The sequence below is a fragment of the Grampus griseus genome (genome assembly GCF_964374135.1).
Source record: "Grampus griseus genome assembly, chromosome: 6".
Taxonomy (NCBI): Eukaryota; Metazoa; Chordata; class Mammalia; order Artiodactyla; family Delphinidae; genus Grampus; species Grampus griseus.
The window spans coordinates 42,434,598-42,458,293 of record NC_139000.1 but is presented as its reverse complement, the minus strand read 5'-3'; the positions used below and the strand labels follow the sequence as shown (position 1 = coordinate 42,458,293).

Sequence of the window (23,696 nt, the reverse complement as noted above, 5' to 3'; positions counted from 1 at the left end):
TGGGTTGATTCAGAAGGTGTGCATTTCTAACAAGCACCCAGGTGACGCCTGTGCTGTTAGCCCACAGACTTCACTTTGCAGAGCGAGGCGATTTAACCTAAGGGATAGGGTCTAATGCCAGAGCTGGCTGGCTTCTTGCAAACTGCAGAAATAGGTTTCTGTCTTCCGCAGCTAACTGAATTCCTCACCCAGCATACCTCATTGTCACACTCAGCGAGGACCTGGTCGTATTCACTCAGAGCAACCAAAAAAATAATGGAGGTGACACTCTCAAAGCAGTGAATCCATTTCCGTCTTTCAGATCGTTGGCCACCAACATCCACCATCCTGTTCAACAGAAACATATGACTCTTTGGGGAAAAGGACATGGAAATCACACTCTTTAGGGTCCTCAGTAATTTTTAAGAATAAAAAGGGATCCTAAGATTAAAATGTTTGAGCACTGCTACTTTAGGCAATGAGGAACCACTGGATGTTTCCTAGCAAAGGAGGCACAGAATGTAAGAGAAGTTACTAAAGATGTGTGCCGAGGTCACTCAGGTGGAGCCTGCTTGGAGACACTGGTTAGGAAGCTGCTGCAACAGTCCAGGCAGAAGGCTCAAGCATCCACTTGGGCACTGCCCTAACCACCAGAGTGCCAGGACACCAGACACAAAAGAGAGAAATGCAGGTAGGCAGGCTTCAGGACCACTGGGCTTCCTTCCAGCCCTCCCCCTTCTTGTTTCACTGGCTCCTCCAGTTACTCTACAAATCCTTTCTGCATTAGCTGGACGCCACCAGCTTATGGAAATGAGTCCAAGGGGCCTCTCTAGAGTAGAAAAGCATGTACTTCAAGAGTGCTGGGCCCTGTCTAAAGGGATGGCTGCTACACCACTGCAGCAACTGCAGCTGGACAAAGACACAGCCTCGCTCTTGGACCAGATCCTCCAACTTTTCAAGAGAAACTATCCCCCAACTTACCAAGAGATAGCAAATGTTTTAAGCAAAATAGCCCAGTCTTTATAAATATTGGCTCAAAAATGTTTTTAAACGTCAAGTGGGCTAAAGAGAATTACATCTGTGGACCAGAGTCAGGTTTTGGAAGTTGCAAGCAGCAGTTGATTCTGAAAAGGTTTGGATAAACTTATGGACACACAGGCATAGGGCATGTGCTTGCAGAGATGCAGAATATCAAGGGGCTCGATCAGAGGGCTCCCCCAACATGACAGTGCTCCAGAAGCACTGAGATGCAGGTGGGGTACAGACAGGACCTGGACACGGCAGGACTGTACTTACGCTGTCTCAACTAGACAAGCGTGTGTAACAATTATTAGGAGGAACAAGGGCACTAACAGATATAAAAGTCCCTTGAAATCTGCAGTGATAAATCTTGGAGAAGAGAATAGAAGGGAAGAGAAATAGTCAACAGTATCTTCACTCTGTGGGTTACAGAAATATACAGGTGTGTGTGTGTGTGTGTGTGTGTGTGTGTTTTACACATAAGAATCATTCCAGACATCAGTAGGGAGTCTCTTCTTCTCTAAGGGGAATAGAAAGGTGGTTTTCTCTCCACTGTAGGACTTAAGACCAACCACAATTCTAAATACCCTGTGATGGAGAGGGCCAATATTGCCCTAAGAGATGGAAGCCCTTTTAGCAATAACACATTTAAGACTCCATTTGGGGACTTCCAAGCCTGGACAGATTCTTAACGGACTATGTCAGGGTGACAGACTTACCGAAAGATGATGTTTTCCAAATCAAATGGGTACTCAATGATGCCGGTTGTGGGCACTCGGACACGAAGCACGTCTTGCTGCGTTGGCACGAACGATGGCATGGCGATCCGGTCAATGTCCGTCAGGTAACTGATGTTAGAGAACAAGATGCTGAGAAGGGAGAAATGCCCCTCCAGGGAAGTCATCCCAACTCACAGTGACCCTACTCAGATTCACGGATTCATCAGTGACTTTCGTGAGAGCCAACACTCCAGCCCTCCTACAACTGTGTGGAGAGAATATGGATCAGAAGCCTTCGTGAGCCTTCTGGGAAATGTGCAGAGCTCGCCTCTCTTCCTGCTGGTTCTCAGCTCCATCACTCTGGCCAGTGAGGGAGCCAGCGGGGCCACAGGAGGAGGAGATTGGAACAGGCCCTCTGACGTCTCACGTGTCCTCCTCTCCCCAAAGGTCCTTCTCCCTCCCACACGCCCTCATCCAAGAACATTACAGAATGTAGATGCTGTTCTTGGACACTTGGCTCAATGAGTTAGTCCAATGGGAAGTCCTCTCAAAATGAGAAAAAGTTCCCTGTTACACTGGGAAACTGAACACCTAAAATAACCCAAAGCTTGTCTTGGATTATTTTTGGCCAAATATTAAAGCCCTAAGCTTATACATATCACTTTTTCTGTGGTAAAACAAGAGGACACTACTTTTTTTTTAATCTTAAGGCCTTTTAAAGAGGCACTTTTGCATAAATGGCTGAGGCCCTGGCCAATGACGGCGTTGGTGACTTGGAGCCCCCTGCAAAGAGAGGTGGCCCCGCCTTCTCCCCCCAACCCCCTCCACCCCTCACCTACCCCCTTACAGGCAGAGCTCACCTAGGTCTGCTGGCGCTGAACACGTGGCCTCAAGGGGAGCCAAGAGGTAACAGGCAAACCCTATTCCTGTGCAGCCCTCAGCGCAGGAAGCAAACCACTGGGTCAGCCTTCTGTGACCCACACCCCCATGCATGGCCCCAGGGCTTATTGTCATGGACTTCCGTTTGTGATATTTTGATTTACACCTGTCTCGTTCCACTGGACTGTATGTTCCTTCAGGGCAGAGAGCACCAGTTGTACCTGTAGCCCTTACCTCAGTGCCTGGCACACAGCAGAGACGCATCACATTTTTGTGAAATGAATACCTGTCCAAATAAGCAGACAGTACCAGCAGAGTGGATGACAACCACTGACCTGGACCCAGGAAGTGCCCAAGTGCCTGGGATCTTGCCAGTTCCAAAGGCAGGGCACTGTCCGGGTCTGTGAGTGCCGTTTTCTCTGTCGTTGCAGCTCTGTCCACCACCCTAGCCACTCCCCACATTCTTCTCAGTGGACTTGCCCCAGTTTTCAGGGCTCCACTGAGTTCTACAGCAGGCCCAGTGGCTCTTTTCCGAGTTGATCTACATCAAGAGCCCCAGCCACTCCCCAGGGCCTTCACAGAAGCAAATGACACAGGCTGTCCCAGGGAAGGGCCAGGGATGCCTTGGCTGGCTTGGCACCGTCCCTGGCTCCCCAGCTGTCAGAGGCAGTCTGCCCTCCTCCTGGGGACACAGCCTTCCTTCCTGCGAGCTGTCTCCTATGCTGATCCAACAACGTGTCAGGGCTTATTTTACTTCCTTTTCCTCCTTTGCTGCTGTGCTGGACCTAAATGTTCCTGTACTCAGATTGGTTGTGCTAACCTGGATTAATGTCACTCAACACTCAGCCTGGGACAAATGCCAAAGGGAGGCTAGTGAAACTGAGGAGGTAAGATTCTGGTTTCCTTTCCTGCCCACTGGCTTGTCCAGATGATGGGTGAATTACCCACCCACACCAGCTCGAAGGGCAATGACAGCACCTGAAGAGAAGGGGATGGGTCTGGGGAAAGGATTCCAGGGCCTTCAGAGGGCGGAAATGACATAGGGCAAGAGGGAAGGAGCTGAGTTGCAGAAGAAGCAGGAATCCTCACCCCTTCAAGAAGGACCATGACAACTATTTGCCCAGTGATCTGGCTGATGGAAGCACTGCCTTGGGAAATTCTTAATAAAATCAAACCCTGTGATCTCCGTCGGAGAGTGTGCACGCAATGGATTACTGATTTAAAACTAGAGCCTTATGGATCCCAAATATAATGTGTAGGCAAACAAAGGGCTCCCGGACTGAGCTTTCTCCATGGCTGGGCCCGCAGAGCCTATCTCGCCCACTAGAGGGCAGCACCAGATCAGCCACTGACGGGTGTATTGCACTGCGCTTCTAAACTCTGATTTTAGATTTTAGGGCAATTGGACCTGCTGTCTACTGATCAGGAACCCAGAAGGCAGAGGGATATGGAGAGGGGGAAGTAGAAGCCAGAAGCAGACGCAGTCCTGGTTTAAATCAGATAGTTTCAGCGCCCCAAATGAGATCAGTCCCACCAAGGGAAGCCCACATTTGACTTACTCTCTCACTGAAAAGGACAGAGGCTTAGAACTTGACGAGGAAAGGTAGATATGGGCAGGGAGAGCTATCTGGGGCTCCACAGGGGGACTGAAGATTTCAGGAGGTGGGAAGAGAGGCAACTGAAAGTAAGAGTGGGTTACCGACGAGCAGAAGGGAGGTAGTGTGGCCCCCGGGTGCCTCATTTTAGCAAGTAGCTCATTTCTCCGCCCTTGAAGTGTGGCCGTGCCTGCCTGAAAGCACCCTGGGTGGCCACAGCCTGGGGCTCTGTACTCACTATCTGGCAGAGTCTGACAGCTGGTATTCCCTCCTCCTGTCATAACATTCCTGGATTCCCGGGTCCTGCCAGAGCTGCTTGATGGCCTCCACCTGGTCCCTGGAGAGCGTGGAGACCTTGTCTACGTCCACTTCTCTGATCAGCTGGGCATTTTCCTGCTCAAAGGAAAAGAGAACCTTTCATTAGGCAAAGGAAAGGAAGCCAACATATTGATGACTTGGGGACAAGACATGCCCTGGTCCGTGGATTAGGGAAGATGTCCCTAGAGGCTAGGGTGTGGTGGGTGCTCTCCAGAAGAGCTGCTCACAGCCAAGCCACTCCGTTGCAGCCTCATTGCGTAGAGATGATGTGGCTGCTTAACTCGGTGGAGAGCACCAGAGAAGGCCCAAGACCTGTGGCCTTCGGTCCCAGCAGTACCCCGGGGGCCAGTTTCACCAGCATTCAACACCCAGTTGTGAACAGAGAAACACGGGAACGATTGATCATCATTGATTATCATCGTACTAACAAACATTACTTCCTCATTAACATGCAACTCATTTTGAATACGTGTGTAGCCAATGGAACAATTTAAAAGTAACATTATTGTTAGTGGCATACCAAGGGTGGGGTAAGCGGGTCCACCCCAGTGCAGGAAATAAAGGAGTGCGTCATCTTCAGATTATTGAAAAATAACACCACCAACAATCACCAGTCGGCTTTCTTTCTCTTCCCTTTATTTTTTAAAAGATGTTTTAATAGCCTTTACTTTTTAGAGCAGTTTTAAGTTAAGAGCAAAACAGAGAGGAAAGTACAGAGAGTTCTCATACAGTCTGCTTTTTATTATCAGCATCACTAATAAAACTCTTTCCCACTGGGTGGACCACACCCAGCGGAACCCTCACACCATGCCACTGACTGCTCTAATATTATGTTTACTATTCCATCACTAAATTATTATTGCTCTAATACTACTGCTTTATTCCAGTAACTGTTAAGATCATTATTGCTGTAATTATTACTGTTACAGCAGTTATCATTTATTACCCACTTAATAAGTGCTCAGAGCTCTACATATATTATCTCATCAACAGAAGGCAAGCCAGAGGCCAGAAGTCTTTCCAAACCGTAGCAAATAGAAATGATAAGACTGGCCTGTATCCGCAACACATCCTTTTGTTGGCCCCAGAGACTCAGCATCCGATCCCTGGCTGCAAGTTGCAGCAAACAAGAGAATCCTGCTGAGGGAGACAGGAGCCCGGCCTCGTCTTCCCTCTCCCATCTTGCTGTATCTCACAGCAATTACATCATGCACTGGCAGCTGTGAGTCAGCAAAGCAACCTTTGGCAGCTCTGATCTCCTGCACCCCTTGAAAAGTCACTCTCGTCTCGCATTTCTCATCATGAAACCCAACAGGAGGTTGGAGGAAAGGGAGATCTTATAGATTCACTTGACTCAGGGAAAAACCAAGGGCTGTGATTCAATCAACACGACTTTGCCCTACGTCCATCGAGAGGGAGTACAAACTCTTCCCCTAGACTGTGGGATCCTCAGGCAGGTAGAGGATCTTTGCAGAGTCTCAGACAAGGTCTAGGCAGTATGGGTTAGTGGCCAGTGCCTGGGCGGGGAATCAGGACCCTGAATTCTAAGTAGTTCAGTCGGGACTTTTAAGGAGCCCAATAGGTTCCCTGCCTCAGCATGGTCATTTGTAGGAGGAGCCAGCGATTTTCAGTGGGAACCTGATTTATAAAGTATCACCCAAACGTAAGCAGATCTCGCCTTATTATTGCAATAGACGCCTAATAAATATTTCTTGTTTGCCAAAACAGGACACAGTGACAGCCCTTACACCAGGACTTCTAATCCTGCCCAGTGGCACATTTTGTGCCGTGTGCCCTATTGTTAGCCAGAGAGAACAATAAATGGAGAACGTGGACAGTGTCTCAATGTAGCAGGAGGGCTGTCTCCCGCTTCCTCCCCTCCTCTCGCCACTCTCCCACCTCCCAAATATGGTCAGAGGGTCTCCACTGGAGGATGAGGATGACAGAGCTTCCCAGGATACCCCATGTGGCCACACCAGGCGTGGTGAGGGCGCTGACCTGGGCGTAGCTCTAAATTATCTGTTTTCCCATCTTCGTGACAAGTCAGGAAATGCCACAAGGGCAGAGCCAATGTCTTATGTATCCTTACATCCCAGAACCTCATGCAGTGCCTGGCAAATAACAGGTGGCCTCTGTGGATGCAGGTGCCCAGTAAACATCTGTGGTGCACATAAAACTGTATCTCTCTAACGGATAACCACGGGAAAATAACAGTGAAAGAACACGAGCAGGATGATGGAAGCCTGTGCCGGGCATGGTGGGAACACAGAGGAGCTGGGAGACGGAAAAGCCTCCCTAGTGGAGGAAAGGCTCCAGTGACTCTTGGCCAATTGGTCTTAACCACTCTGCCCCTGGTACGGTCAGCATCTTTGCTTGTTGCTTGTCAGCAACACAAGGCAGGCCTCTTGTGTTGCTTTTCTACACGTAACTTAAATTCAGCTTACCTGCTGAGAGGTAGCCCTGTGAGAATCATCAGCGATGTTACAGATATTTCTACCTCTCCTCCTCACAAAGGCAATGAAGTACTGTACTCTGTGATGAAGGAAACGTAAGTGGAAGCAACATCTGTCTGTTTTAGGAAGAAACTTTAAAGAACCAGTGAGTAATTCACCACATTGCCTTTTGTCTCCTGTGGTGATTACCATGGGATAAGATAGAGCCTCCAGCAGCCAGGCTTCCTGAGTGACAATGATGAGCTAACACACCAGACTGCATATGGAGCATGAGTGAGAAATCAACTTTAATTAAGTAAGCTACACTTTGGGGGAAGTTTGTTACTGCAGCATAACCCACTCTATCCTGACTGATACATGTTGCCATGGATAAACCCAGTGTTTGGCTCTTCCAGTAGATAGAAAAAGTGGATCCCAGTGAGATATTAGAGAGGAATTCAGGCTTCTACATAGGCTTCTTGGGGGAGAGGTGGAATTTGGGGAAAAGACATAGACCTAGGATTTCGGGTAACCAGGGGAATTCAGCCAGGTGAGAAAAACATACTGTCTGTTCAGACCAGCAAGGGGATTTGGGTGGAATCCTGCTTGAAAGAAGAGGAGAACAGAGGATCCTTAAAGACTCAACAATTGGGACTTTGGTTTGGAACAGACTAGACTTAAGGCGGCCAGAAGGATTCCAAGTCTAGAGGTCTCCTGTCCGTCTTTGGCTGCTCCTGGTTAGCTCTCCCGCCTGTCTGGTTCAATTTTTTTTTTAACTTATTTATTTATATTTTTGGCTGTGTTGGGTCTTCATTTCTGTGCAAGGGCTTTCTCTAGTTGAGGCGAGCAGGGGCCACTCTTCATCGCAGTGCGCGGGCCTCTCACTGTCGTGGCCTCTCTTGTTGCGGAGCACAGGCTCCAGACACGCAGGCTCAGTAGTTGTGACTCATGGGCCCAGTTGCTCCGTGGCATGTGGGATCTTCCCAGACCAGGGCTCGAACCCGTGTCCCCTGCATTGGCAGGCAGATTCTCAACCACTGCGCCACTAGGGAAGCCCTGGATCAATTTTTTTTAAACCTCTTATTTTGAAATAATTTAAGACTTGGGAAAAGGTGGGGAACATGGTACAAAGAGTTCATCTCTGCCTTTCCAGATTGCCCAAATGTTCATAATTTCCTACCTTGCTTTATCATTCTCCCCACTCCCTCCACATGTGTTCGTACATACCCTCACCTGCACACATAACTCACACATATATTTTTCTCTGGAAATATCTGAAGGGAAACTGCAGACACAATGCCTCTTTATCTCTAAAGACTTCAGTGTTATTTCCTAAAAACAGACATATAGAACTTCCCTGGTGGCGCATTGGTTAAGAATCCGCCTGCCAATGCAGGGGACACGGGTTCGAGCCCTGGTCCAGGAAGATCCCACATGCTGCAGAGCAACTAAGCCCGTGTACCACAACTACTGAGCCCACATGCCACAACTACTGAGCCCGTGTGCCTAGAGCCCGTGCTCTGCAACAAGAGAAGCCATGGCAGTGAGAAGCCTGCGCACCACAGGGGAGAGTAGCCCCTGCTCGCCGCAACTAGAGAAAGCTTGTGTACAGCAACGAAGACCCAACGCAGCCAAAAATAAATAAAATTTTTTAAAAAAACAAACATATATAATCATATATAAAGGTCAAAATCAGGAAACTAACACTGACACAATACTGTAGTCTACTCCTCAGACCTATCCAAAGTTTGACAGTTGTCCCATAAAGGTCCTTTACCTGCCCAGTCTAGGCTCACATATTGCATTCGGTTGTCTCTTTAGTCTCCATCTATCTGGAAAGGCTCTGCAGTCAGAGGAGCCGTTTGTGTTACTCTGATCAAGAATGGCCCGACGAGGATGTGTTCTCGAGTCACAAGTCATCACAAGGATGGCTGGTGGAGAGAGTGGCACAGCCGAGCCCCCAGAGTGTGTTCCAGGGGCAAATATTACAAAGGGCAGAGAGCAATGAGGAAGAGGGTGACCTGGTTTTTAAATAAATTGTATTGAAATATGAGATGAAAGCCTTCTCCACGTTAACAGTGTGTGTTTTTAAAAAGTGGGGTTTTGTGCAGATTTCCCTCTGACTTGGCTGGAGAGTTTCATAACAGAGTGTGCGCATTTTTATCATTATGTTCAAACCACTTCTACGGTGCACACCGTCTGAGAGCAGGGCGTCCTTACATAATGGGCAAAATTCTGTGTCAGGTAGTTGGGCTTTTTCATCTCCTGGAAAGAGAGAAGAACTGTTCTAAGAGGATCAGATTGAGGGAAGAAATGTTATGATTTGGGCAGGGGACAGGCCGAGTCTGAGGGGGCTGACATCTAAGTGGAGAAATCCAGGAAGCAGATGAATAAAATGGGTCTGTAGTTCATGGAAAGGTCCTCGGCTAGAGGAGCGTATTGAACTGAAACTGCCTAACTCATATATTTCTTTGACAAGAAAAATCACAAAGCAGTAAATATTACTGGAGCAAATAGAGCAGATGCAGAAACGCAAACAGTTTCTCAAACACTGAGCTCACATCTGGCTTTTCCTCTCTTCCTTTCTCAGACAAAAGCACCATTTTCACTGCTCTGAAGAAAGAAGAACACAGAAACCAGATGTCCTACATGTGTGTTTCACTCAGTAATTCCCAGGGTGACAGTGGAAGGAGCTGCTTTTGAAGTGTCGCCTTGCTGGCTTCACACTTGGATCCCCGGCCGCCTGGGTGACAGTCGCTTTCGAGCCCAGCCAGCCCCTCTGGCTGGAATCCAGGGCCCAGTGGGCAGCCCCATTCTCCACCAGGTCCTCACAGGGGGAGCCCCTACACCATTAACCGCCCAGCACTGCAGGGCCCAGAGCCTTCTCACTGACTAGGGGAGACTGTTCCCTAGTCAGAAGCCAGAGTTCCTGTTCTTTCATCAGATACTTAATCATTTTCGTTAAAACCTTTATCCATTAACATATTCTAGATAATAAAAGCCTAATTTAATACTATTTCAAGTGTCTACTATCATATGCAGTACCTCAAAAGCTTTGTAAAAACAAATGAGATTAAAATAAGATTAAAAATGAAAGTTCCCCGTAACATAATATTTCTGACTTTCACACAATCACTCCTCCTTGTTTTAACATCTACATCAAGATCCAGAACTACACTACATATTCTATCAAACTAAAATTAGGAAGTAAAATTTCAGTGCTTCGGGCTTCCCTGGTGGCGCAGTGGTTGAGAGTCCGCCTGCTGATGCAGGGGACACGGGTTCGTGCCCCGGTCCGGGAGGATCCCACATGCCGCGGAGTGGCTGGGCCCGTGAGCCATGACCGCTGAGCCTGTGCGTCCAGAGCCTGTGCTCCGCAACGGGAGAGGCCACAACAGAGAGAGGCCCACGTACCGCAAAAAAACAAAACAAAACAAAACAAAATTTCAGTGCTCCATAACGATCAGCTTTGAAAGCATCTCAAAAATTACATTATAAAGAAAATGCTGGTAAACTATGCTAGAGAAAGGAATGTTTTCTATAAAAAACAAAGAACTTCTGCTTCTGGTAAAGGAAGACTAGGACATTTAGATCAACTCTTCTACTAAGGACAGCTAGAGATGGTGGACAAAATATTTTCAAAAGTATGCTCAAGAATAATCAGGAAACTAATGAACAGTAAGTTATTGCTGGGCCAGAGTGTAGGGTAGGATGGCATCCAAGGAGTTGAACCAGCATTTGGGAAACCTTTCTCCCTGGGGCTTCTTCTTGTTCTAGAAGGAGCAGTGTGAGGCTGAACAGTTCCTTTTTCAATATTACAGGACGAGGAAAAGTTAGCAAGAGCTAAAGGCCCTTAGAAGCCCTCTGGCTCCAGGTTGGGATCCAAGGGGTAGCTCTTAGTGACCTGCAACTCAGCTTGGAATCACCACAATATCAGAAACTGAGTATCCCCAGACACCTGGCAGAAGAAAAGAAAGTTTCTTTTTGAAGCTTGGAAGATTGCATCTTCCTTACCCTCGAATTATTTTTTCATGCGTGTCCAGCACACTAACAAAAAGAACCAAGCATAAGAAGATAAGACAACTCCAAAAATGAGGTGACAAGTAAAAAGATGCAAGAAAGATATACCATGCAAACAGTAACCCAGAGGAAGGAGGAATCTATTATCATAAAAATAGACCTTAAGGTTTATTTGTTAATTATACCTCAGTAAAGCTGGGGGGAAAAAGTAGACTTTAAGGTTAAAAGTATAACTGGAGATAGAGATATTTCAAATGACAAAAGGGTTCAGAAAGACATAACAGTTCTAAAGTTGTATGCAGCTAATAACATAGGCTTAAAATATAAATATAAGGAAAAAATCTCTAAGATCTAAATGGTGAAATGGACAAATCTTCATCTTACAGGCAACTGAAACATACCTCTCTCAGTAACTGATAGAATAAACAAAAAATTCAGTAAAGATATACACAATTCAAACATAATCAGCAAATTGGACTTTATGGACACATGTAGAGCCCTATATTCCAAATAACTAGAATATATACTTTTTTCAAGCACACCAAGAATAGTTACAAAAATGACCATTAATTTGAGATTTCACATTTTCAAAAACTGGTTTTCCAGCTTCATTTGATCACTTTCTAATTCCCATTTCTTTATAGCAACTCTTGGCTCCAGCAGGGATGCCACCATTGCCACCAGCCCAGCCGACCCACTGTGCAGGCATCTGAATATTTAACCACTGTTCTAAAGCTACCTAGATTTCTCCTCATAGAAAGGCAGTCTTCCACCACACTCAGAATGGGAAGGAAGCTTTTCTAACCCAATTCAAGATTCAAAAGAAATCTTTATTTCTACTCCAATCTTTGTCCTCCTCTTTCTCCTTATCTCCTCTCCAACAAAAATAAATAACAGAATTCACTGGCCACAAAGCGTTGGCATGAAAAGCCAAGTTACTTTATTTTTTCCTGTCAGTCAAAATTTCAGTGGGTTTAACTTAAAAGGCTCTTTCCAAAGAGTCCTGCCATAAATTACTTTGGCACAAACATCCAAAGCTACAGTGAGTGTTAATAATGCAGCTGAGAGATAGAATCTTTGGCCTCACGCTGTGTCAGCTTGGCGAAGCACGCTCCCTTCCCTGTGTGACTCTGGGCTAGGATCTGCTACAAGAGAAGTTTGAAAGGGATCTGGGAGTCGGGAGAAACAGCGGCCGTCGTGCTCTGAAGGTCAGAGCTCTGCTTTAGTACAAATGCACGCGTGCGCACGCGCGCACACACACACACACACACACACACACACACACACACACACACATCGTGACTGGTCTTCTGGTCAACCTCACTGATGGGGGGGGCATGTGCAGCAGCTGGGCCTCAGCACCCCTAGCTCCCACTTGGACCTTCCTCCTTCAACTTCTCCACATCCTGGGGCAGACATACACGCAGGTCCACAGCAAAGGATGCCAGTTTCCGCTGCAAGTCACCTGCACTGTCAACACGGAGATGTGAGAGGCAGATGCAGGTTCCACTTAGTCCCCACGGGGTCCATTCGCCTTCATGGGTTCCCATCTGTCTCTGTAGGTTCCAGTTTGCCTTTGCTCTGGCTCCTTCACATCCAGCTTTTCTCCCCGACTACCAGCCCTGCTGCCCAAACACCAGATACGCAGAGGCAGTTCCAACATCTTCACGACTCCAACAGCTACATACAATGCAATCCCTAAAACGAATCCATTATTCCACATCACTTTGAGTGACTGAGTTCCTGATCAAATCAGGAATCTTCCATGCTGGTCCATTGAATTCTCTTTAGGGGCAAAATACCCTGTAACCGTAGGTCCAGGTGATGGTAACAGTTTAGGCCTCAGTTGGGGTGACCGAAATGGACCCAAACTCAGCGAGGCACTCGCACCCAGACTCCATCATCATTCAGGGCACAGTATCACATGCCTACTCCCTGCTAGATCCAGGCCTGCTTCTGGGAATATAAAGAGGACTGTGGCCCTGCCCCTGAGGGTTCCAAAATGACAGATCCGCACACAAACGCTAAGAGATCAAAGAAAGGGAGACATTTCAATTGGGGGTGAGTGACAGGATGGGCTAAGATTTCCCACCAGAGTTGCCCTGATGTTCATAAAGAGAAGGGCTGTGTCTGCCCTTCGTGTACTCATGAATGTGGATTCCCGAGTGTGCTTGTTAAAGGCAGCACCGTGAAAGTGCAGGGACCAGACCAGTTCTTTGCTATATCACCTTTCACACAACATTCCTTCCCCTGAGATGCTTTGGAAAGCACCTGAACTCCCTCAGGTGCCAGGGTCCTGAATATATTCAAGGTAGAGCCCACCCCCCACTCTGCACCCCCCCAGAAAGAAATGAGTATATTGGTCCAATGGAAGCTGCCTCTCAGAAAATCATTTGTTTTAGGCCCTTTTAACTGCATGTGCCCAGAGGTCACATATAATAACATGGTCATGTTCCGCAGCAAGTTGGGATTTTCTGTCCCTATCACCTTCTTCCTCCCCCTCCCTCCTGTAGTTGAGAGTTTTTCTAGGTTTTTTTAGCACATCAAAATTGGGTTATGAGAGACTGTTCAAATTAGCAAGAGAAGGATCTGTCTCTCTTGTACCTGTGCCTCTCTGCAGAATCTGCTGGGAGGACTGGAGCGTCTATGCCAGGACACACTCAGGTCCTTCCCACATAAAGCTGGGAATGACGGTGGCCAGGGCCCTGATGTTGGGAAGGCCAGGACTTACAGAGAAAGGCAGAGGGGCAGAAAAAGAAGAGAGACCAGAGGAGCAGGGCTGGGGATGGGTGGGGGGCTTCTAGACCAAAAGATACCCCCCAACCCTCCACCGCCCCCCTTGAAGGGAAAGTAATAAATGCTTTGCTCCCCCGTTGGCTTCCTGTAGCACCACGATCAGCTATAAGGAATCTTATTCTCTCTTTGGTATTGGACTCTGTCTGTGGCCCTTCCAGAAAATAAGGCATAATAAAGGCTTACAGATATAAAAAGCACACAGGCAAGGTCTCAGTTCAAGAATAGGCTGGTTCCAATTTAATGTAAAGTTGGTTGTTGGGAGCTCAAAGCGTTTTCCCATTAAGACAAAGATTGCTCTGGGTCCACCGATCCTGTTTTATTTCCCTACCGGGCTCATAGGTTGGGCTACATTTCCCAGTCTCCCTTGCAGTCATGTAACTGAGTTCTGAGTGATGAAATCTGGGCTGACATGACGCACACCACTACCAGGGCTGGCTTTAAAAACTTCCCATGCAATCCTCCTCCACTCTACCTTTTATCATTTCTCAGCTGAAAGGACAGGATGATGAGGGCCAAGAGGAGGGGAGCCTCCAGGTGCAGGAGACCTGGATCCCTGAGGAAATATGCGGAGCAGAGCCCATCACTCACCAACTCCCATTGGATTGAGACAGACGTGGCCCAGAAATAAACACTGATTTTGCTAAGCCACTGAAGTTTTGGTGTTGATTTATTTTAGCGGCTATCAAAGTTTACTTTATGCAACCATAAAGAGAAAGAAGAGAAGCAACGTGAGAATGGAGAAGTCCCGGGCTAGCTCCAAGAAACCCACGTGAACCAGCAGAGACAAACCAATGCACTGAAGGCACTGGCCACAGCCGGGGTACAAGGCCTAGTGTGGATCAAAAGCCACTCATCTCTGGTCTCCTCATGTCTGCCATGCCCCCATCCTGCCTCCCAGTGGCTCTCTCTTCATGGCCCCAGATTCTCAGACCCAAACTGTAGGACCACTTCCTATACACATACGTTCCAAGAGAACGCGAGCACTCAAACCTCCTGATCGCCCTTCTCTCCCATCAAACACTACAGGTCCTCCAGACAGGAGGCTGTGTGGCCTGGAGAGAACGGCTCTGAGCAGTTATTTTTCGGTGTCTTTCCTTTACCCGTATCTGAGCCCAAGTGTGGTAATACTAGAGAGAACAGGCTAATGGCCCCAACTGTCAGTACCTCGACGGACACCCCACACAGGTTTACTTTACGCTCCTTCCCAGTCCAACATGTACCGATGGTGGGGTTGGGGAGGACGCTGCTCCGTGCAGTTATCCAGGGCCCCAGGCTCCCTCCATCAAGTGGCTCTGCCAGCTCCCAGGGCCCTCAAGTCCTGCAGGGGATCGTCTGCACCCAGTAGGCAGGTGGAGGAAGAGAACGCAGAGCAGTAGGCAGGATGTTTTATGGGTCAGGTCTGAACGTGGTGGACACATGGTTCACGGGCTAGAACTCGTCACAGGGGCCATCTGACTGCAAAGGAGGCTGGGAAACGTGGTCCTCCTGGCGGAAGGACACGAGATGTGGTCAACACATAGCATTGTCTCTGCCGCTCACAGACTCCCAGTCTCTTCTCTTTGTCTCAGAGACCTCCAAGGTTTGCAAGGTGCCCATGTGTGCTTTTGTATAGACCAAGGTCAACAACAGGTGGGCCAGGTCCAGCTCCCCGCCTGTTCTTGTAAATGAAGTTCTATTAGGACACAGTCACGCCCTGTCACTGTTGGGCTGATGTCACTGCTACAAAGGCAGCGTCAGGTTGTTACAACAGAGCCTGTGTGGTCCACAAAGCTGACCATAAATACTTATTCGCTGACCCTTTACAGAAAATGTTTGCTGACTCTGGTATAGACAGATAATCTCTAAGTAAGTGCATCGAAGGAGGATTCTGCTGCAATCTCCACTCCCTCCTCCATCGAATCAGTGGCAACGTAACTATGAAGCGCCCACCCTCTGCCAGCCCCAGTGCTCAGTATGAGACTACAACTGTGAAGAAGACTTTGTTTTTATACTCAAGTTTCCAGTCTTTATGGGAATGATGGTAATAGGCATATAGGACATGGAAAAAGAATCCTCTAAAAAAAAACATATTTAATTAGTGTAAAAAGCAAGAGAATTCCACCTAAGTACATTTCCCCAACTCTTCAAAATTTTCCAAGGGCAAAGCCCAGAACTAAGTTGGATTGTGAACCTGCCCTGAGACTGCAAGCATATTGTAACATTAAACGAAAACACCCCCCAGTGGAGAAAGCTGGAATTGTTTCTGATTCAGACTCCTTTTCACAAAATTTAGAGAATGTTGCCATTTCTTTTTTTCCTTCATTACTTCCTTAAGCAGACCATTGTATTATGTCCCTGTTTCGCAAGGTGTCATATTACATTCTTTGTTTCTGTAAAGTCAATGCTGTGTCAACCAGCCTGGGAACCAGACCAGCTGTTTCCAGAAACCCTGAAATCCAAGACAGGCAGAGGCTGGCCCTGGAGTAGGTGCAAGGTCCCCAGTGTTCTTCCTGGGGCACTGCTGACATTCAAGAGAAGCCCTCCGAGTAGGAGGAGGCCTCTTTAAGGCAACTCCAGAAACAAAAATCCTCCCTCCTACTCCTGTAAAACGGCTTTTCTGTTCGAAGGCAAAGGGAAGTAAATACTAGATTCAAGAGTTAATTCAGTAATACCAGCCAGGCAGACACCTCCAAGGCTGAGCTGAAGAACAAACATTAAGAAATGAAATGCTTCCCCTGACATGGAGCCAGAGCTCTCTCTGGACGTCTCTCTCTTTAAAGGCCACCTTAGGGCCAGGCGTAATTCTAGAAATCCCTTCTGTGTGCCTCAGAGTGACTCAGACCCCACCCACACCCCCAAACACACACCCAGACGTGAACATGAGAACACGGAAAGAGAACACGGAAAATCAGTGTGATGAAGTGGTCCGGGGCCAACTAGAAGCTGGATCTGGGCAGAAAGACGCTGGTACTCTGTGCCCCTCTGCCTCCTCAGGGCACCTGTCCCAGGGGCAGCAGGATGCTGGTTAGAATTCTGGTTCCCAGCCCATCAGACTTTCCTGTCTCCACCCACAAGCCTTCACGCTCACTGGTCTTGAGCCTTGATTTACAAGACGGGCTACACCAGTGCAAGGTGAGGGGCTCTTGCGGTCTCTAATCATTTCTGCCATGGGGCTTGCAGTCAGCCCAGCAAAATATAAAGTGTCAGCACAGTGCCCAGAGCCCAGTAAACTCCCGATAGATGGAAGTGATTGGGGCCTGGCCCTCACCCACTCCCTCGTGCCTTCCTAAGCGCCTGGGGCTCACGGGCCACCACGAAATCAGGAACACATACCAGTGGTCCTCCTTACTCATGGATTCTGTATTTGCAACTTCACCTACTTGCTAAAATTTGTAACCCCCAAATAAAAAATCACAGCCATTTACAGACGTGCATACAGCAGTGAGAATTTCGCATCGCTCAGTGCCCACGATCCCAACGGAAGGGGAACTCGGGCTCTGTCTTCTTGTTCAGCTCTTGTACAGTAATCGAGTGCCCTTTCCATGGTCCATTAGGTGTCAGGTTTCTTGTATTTTTATGCTTTTTGCGGGTGACTTCCTTGTTTAGTGGGCCCCCAGCACAGTGCCGGAGTGCCTAGCACAAGAGGCTGGGATGCACCCCGTGGAGAAAATACCTGTTAGAGAAGCTTCGTTCGGGCAGGAAGGGACTCAGGATATAACTCCTGTTCATCCACCTATTAGGAGCCTTATTAGGATCAATTCATCTGACCCTGAGGCCTCAGTTTCCTCATTGGTAAAGTGACCACAGAGAACTGAGTGGGGGAGATCTTTTCAACGTTAGCGTTTAACGGTGCTAAAGGATGTATTCCTTCATCATTAGGTTTCATAAACACTGAGTCTTGTGGATGCCCTTCTTTCAAAGTGTAAAGGAAAACATAACCACCCTAATCGCTCTTTCTAACCCAGAAGCAGTCATCATAATTTCCAAGAGGATGAGTGAATTACACCTAGTTGAGGACATAAGGGATTGGCACCGTTAAAGAACTAGGAACACACGGCACAGAACCACAAAGGATGAGGGGCCGTTTCTGCTCCTGGGACCCAAGGTTAAGGCTATTCCGGGTTGGCCCTAAAAAAATAAAAATCATCAACACGACCTATGCGTCAGCCCACCTCTCTCCTGTGTCTTACTCATCCCCAAAATAACCAGTAAGCATCACAGGCAGGTACCTCCAAGAGACGACGTCACCCCAAACCAACTTCCCTCCCTTATCACATATTCATCAGTAATCCTGGGAGCTCTGGACCTCAGGTTATTCCATCTCAGATGGACTGTGCCAACACGGCCCAAAGCCACTCAGCTACCCTTCCAAGCAATGACATGAGATTCCTTGCAGTAACTGGGTGAATAAGGAAACCCACTGGGGTCAATGCAAAGCGCCTTCTCCTCAAGCATCTCACAGTTATACAGACACTTAACCAAGATCCATTACTTCCCGTCAAAAACTACCAACCCATAAACCAGCCGAGCACGTGAAGGTGGTAGATACTCGTGTAAAAAACTGGATATGTTCTCTTAAGGTCAACTGAGTGGACTACACGCTTAGCTATGTGCTAGGTGTCATGCTGGATCCCTCGGGGAGTGGATATAAATCGACAGATCCTAACTTAAGAGTGTCACAGTCCAGTAAGAGACGAAGACCATCGCATATCTAATCGCAGCACTGTTTGATCCGGAATCCCTTGGAAATATCCCTGCCCTGTCAGTGGGTGAGGGATCGACATCTAGTCAAGTAACAGTCTCAGATGAGGCCTCAGCACCATCTGCTGAAGTCACCTGCTCTTTGGACACGGGAAGCATATGGATGTAGCTTTAAGCAGCGACAAAGAATATCTGCACTCCAGACCCTGGTAGAGAATATTTATCAGTAATCTCTCTGCTGTCTGACTCTTATCAAATGTTGAAACAAATGATATTGATGGATTTTTTTCTGAAGTACACATAGTCTAGCTATGCCTTTGTCAGTATTTCCCAGAGGGCTATATTATACAGACCATGACTCTACAAAATGTTGTAGGTACACACAAAGAAGTTCCTTGTCCAAATAAGTTTAGGACAAGGTCTGAAACAGTTACCCACTTTTTTTTAACTTCAGGACTTCTCAGAAGGTGTGTGTGTGTGTGTGTGTGTGTGTGTGTGCGCGCGTGTGCGCATGTGCGCGCGCATCACATGCACCCTGACGGGGCAGGGATCTTGGTCTCTTTTTCTCATTGATGTACCCCAAGTGCTTGGAGCAGTGGCTGGCACATCAATATTGTTGGAATGAATAAACAAATGTTGCATGAAAATCATTGTATTTAGTCAATACTGATAGAATATATTAAATCAAAGAGCAATGTGTATTAACAGGATATGACAGTTCATGAAATTGTGTAACTGTGCACGCCCAATTCTTAAACGTTTCATCACTGGAATGTTTCACCAGAACATTAAACATGAGAATGAGAAGGCACATATGCATGTTAGGAAAAAAATCCCTGAAACTACAGCAGGACTCCATCAACAAATGCAGCATTTAGTGACAACTTACTGACCATCAGCAGTGAAAAGTTTGCAGCAACAAATAGAACCACAACAAGGAGAACAACATTGAGTAAAGATGCCCAAAAGAGAGCACAGAACCTTTAATAGGCTCGTTTCATTACGAATTTCCAAAGAGATTTAGAATACACGACTTGCCAAACTCATGTCACTGAAGTGGCAGCTGGGGCCCCATTTTCTCATAGGGTCTTACTGGCTCAGACCCCAGCCAGTTCCATGGCCTGTGAAAGTCAGAAGCTCTCCCACAATTTCTGCCAGTTCCCCGGGGCTGCATCTTCATGGTTCAGTATTTCTTCTCAGTTGCTCAGGCACAAAACTCAGCCTGTCCATCCCTTCCACGGAGCACCCAACTGTTCACAACCTTGGCTTTCAAAAGGCAGGGTTGCCCCAAGCAGCTTCCTGCCATCTCAACGGCTCCACCCCCCACTCGCATCTCCACCTCCTCGGCCCACTCTCCTGCAGTGTTGAAGTTTAGGAGCTCCAAATTCTTCACCTTTTAAGACTGATTTCCCCTTTCCAACACTCAGGTGAAGGGGAGGAGAGCTCAGATTCTACTCCACCTTTACAAGCTCAATCCTACTTTTGTGGACCCCCTTAGCTTTTGCGTGGTCCACCACCCAGCCTCCCTCCTTCTGGCTACCATGGTTTTGGGGGAACTATTCTGTGGGTCCCGGCAGGTCTGCTGATTCAGGGATCCTGCTCTCTGCTGGCTCAGTGTCAGGCTGTTCACACTTGGCAGAGACTGTCAACCTTGAGCAGAAGTTAGATGATAGCAGTGGAGACAGGGGAAAGGAACAGATGAAATGCTTTTCTTTTGGTGGCCATGAGGTCATCAAGGATTTTCTGGGTAGTGAGACCCCAGGAGTTTCTGGGTTCCTGTCCATCTTGAGACTGTTTCTTCAGGCTTCTCCTTGATTCCATGACCTCCAGGACAGCCTTTTCATAAACTCCCAGCTTGGTCCTGGTACTCACAACCCAAGAACCTGACTCTGTCCCATCAGCAGAACAACGGCTCTCTCTCTGATGTGAACAGTCAGGGTCTGCAACAGAAGACTTCCTTTTCTCATGGTACATCTACTAACATCTCCCTCTATTAATGTTATATTAAATTCAGTTTAGGAAGTACCCTTGATGTTCGAGGCTTTATTTCTAAATCTATCCAAAGGCTGTGGACTTCAGCCATAGTATCTGTATTACTTTTCTACTGCTGCATGACAAACTGCTACAGACTTAGCAACTTAAAACAATCTTCTGTTACTATCTCACAGTTTCTGGGGGCCAGGAACCAGGCATATTGTCACTGAGTTTTCTGCTTAGGGCCTCACAAGGCTGAAATCAAGGTGTTTGCTGGGCTGTGCTGTCATCTGGAGTTCAGGGTGCTCGTCCGAGTTCATTTAAGTTGTTGGAAGAATTCAGTTCCTCGTGATTCCAGGACTGAGGTCCTAGTGTTCTTGATGGCTGTCCCCTGAAAGTCACTCTCAGCTCCTAGAGGCTGCCCTCAGGTCCCAGCCATGTGGCCCTCTCACGACATGGAAGCTACTTCTTCAAGGCCAGCAGGAGAATCTCCCTGCCTCTAGGACTTCTTTTTTATTTATTTGTTTGTTTTATTTTTATTTATTTATTTTTTGGCTGCATCGGGTCTTAGCTGCGGCACGCGGGATCTTTGTTGAGGTGCGCAGGCTTCTCTCTAGCTGTGACGAGCAGGTTTTCTCTTCTCTAGTTGTGGTGCGCGTGCTCCAGGGTGTGTGGGCTCTGTAGTTTTGCAGCACGTGGGCTCTTAGTTGAGGTGTGCGAGCTCAATAGTTGTGGCACGTGGCCTTCGTTGCCCTGTGGAAATGTGGGATCTTAGTTCCCTGACCAGGGATCGAACCTGTGTACACTGCATTGGAAGGCAGATTCTTTGTCACTGGACCACCAGGGAAGTCCCTAGGACTTCTTCTAATGGGCTGATTTGGTCAGGCCACCCAGGACAATCTTCCCTTTGATTAACTTAAAGTCAACTGATTAGGGGACATTACATGTAGGAAATCCCTTCACCTCTGTCATATGACATAATCTAATCATGGAAGTAATGTTGATCATGGTCTTGCCTATGCTCAAGGGGAGGGGATTATGCAGGGCGAGTATAACAGGGGGTCCATCTTAGAATTCTGCCTACCACGTGGTCTTATTCACAGTTCTGGTGAGCGTAACTGCTGTTTACCTTTCCCTTGGCTTATAATAAAGGCGTTCCTATGATATCTCCTATAGGGCTCTTGTTGGGGTTACGGGCTCTTACATCAGTTAGCATTTGCTCTATGCTGCCCCCCTGTAAGAAATATATATTTTTAGAATTAAGAAACAAGAACACAGATAAACAAGAAGGTCCTACTGTATAGCACAGGGAACTATATTCAAATATCTTTTGATAACCGATAAGGGAAAAGGACCTGAAAAAAACATATATATATGTTATATACAACATATATATATACAATATGTTCTATGTCATATATAAAACATATATATGCTACATATATATATATATATATTTGTACCTGAATCACTGTGCTCTACATCAGAAACTAACACAACATTGTAAATCAACTATACTTCGATAATAATAAAAAAAAGAACGAAGAACAATTACGCTTCCTTGAGGGAATGGTAGGTTTTGCCTTGTGGTCCATAGGAATCATATACGTGAACCTGATTCTCTTTTCACTTTAGCTGGTGGGAAGCTCCTAAACAAATCTGTAGCTCAGTCTATGTAACTCAGTAGAGGTTGATGAGTGCTCATATCCTATAACACCTGTGTTCTATTTTTCCCTCAGCCTCACTCTTCTTTCTTAATTCAAACTTTTTCTGACATTGAGGGTTTTTTTAAGGTATATATTCTTATAAGTAGTTTCCAACGTGTTACATAAGGAAATAGGGCATAAATACAAATGAACTAACAAAATAACAATAGCTAGTATAAACCGAACCATTATTATGTGACCACCTTGTATAAGCATTATCTCATTTGATCATTAAAACAATAGCTAGTATAAACCGAACCATTATTATGTGACCACCTTGTATAAGCATTATCTCATTTGATCATTACAACAAACCTATGAAATTAGATACTTTGAATATCCCAATTTAATATGTAAGGAAACTGAAGCTTAGAGAGAAGAGAGAGTGTTGGTAGAACAGCCATGGAAGCCCAGCGTGCTTGACCCCAAAATCTATGCAGTTAACCACCAGCTCAACTAATTTACAACATTTACATTTTAAAGGGAGGAAGGAGTGGGTGTAGCAGTTGCCTGTGGAAACCTGCAGACTAGATAGAGATTACCCTAGGCACTGGGAGAGCCAGAAGAAGGATTTCCGGCACCCCCTGCCTGCCAACTGCTCTTCTGCAACCTAAAATGAAGTTTCTTGGCACACGGACTTCAATAGCCAAGCCCTTCTCAAAAGAAAGGAGGAAAAAGGCCTTCAGAGGGAAAAGAAGAGCTTGGAAATAAGTAAGCTTCTCCCACAGTGAGTTGCAAACAAGTCTAAGAGAGCATCTGACACCAAGCCTCCAGCATAATGCAACTGTTTCCACACAGAAGACTTTCAGGTATTCACCACGCAACTGAGGAATACAGCGGGTTCTGCTTAACACAGAGTATGGAGAACCGGAGTTAGAAAGGCACATTCTGAAGGCCACCACTGGTGCCAGGCCACATAACCTTCCTCTAAGAATATGATTTATACAATAAAAGTAAAATAAATAAAATGAAATCAGATAGATTGTTGGTGGTGGTTTATGTAAATATCAATATCAATGTGATGTTTATAGAAAAAATAAGCTTCACTGATTAGTCTACATGCTCACCAAGGCCCATGAATAGTGAGTAGGGAGAGTCTGGCCATATTGTTCACTCCACTATGACTCATGGCGCCACCTAGTGACAGCTTCTCTGATTGCATCTGCTGACAGTAGAAAGACTCTCCTGGGTGCGCGCTTTATACACTGCATCACAAAGTTTCAGCGAATCACATGGTCTGAATTTTTATCTTGGAGTCTATCTCACAGTTAATAGCATCTGGATAAAGATCCAGACATTCTCACTCTTTGATAGGAAAGTTTAGTGAATAGGAGTGAGAGAGAGTTTGAGAGTTAGAGTTTAGTGGAAGGCACATCCTTGTTGCTACCTTTTTTTTTTTTTTATTTTGCGGTACGCGGGCCTCTCACTGTTGTGACCTCTCCCCGCTGTGGAGCACAGGCTCCGGACACGCAGGCTCAGCGGCCATGGCTCACGGGCCCAGCCGCTCCGCGGCATGTGGGATCCTCCCAGACCGGGATACGAACCCGTGTCCCCTGCATTGGCAGGCGGACTCTCAAC

General features: G+C 46.9%; 1 protein-coding gene across 1 annotated transcript in view; it reads right to left on the bottom strand.

Annotated features, from left to right (window-relative positions):
- Positions 1 to 23,696, bottom strand: part of GNA14 (G protein subunit alpha 14) — a 155,246-nt gene that overhangs the window by 4,526 nt on the left and 127,024 nt on the right. Inside the window, exons 3-5 of the mRNA XM_082656229.1 lie at positions 4,431 to 4,585; positions 1,719 to 1,847; positions 198 to 327 (exon numbers count right to left, since the gene is read on the bottom strand). Of these exons, the coding sequence (XP_082512355.1) occupies positions 198 to 327; positions 1,719 to 1,847; positions 4,431 to 4,585 (414 nt within the window). The remainder of the gene's footprint in view (positions 1 to 197; positions 328 to 1,718; positions 1,848 to 4,430; positions 4,586 to 23,696) is intronic.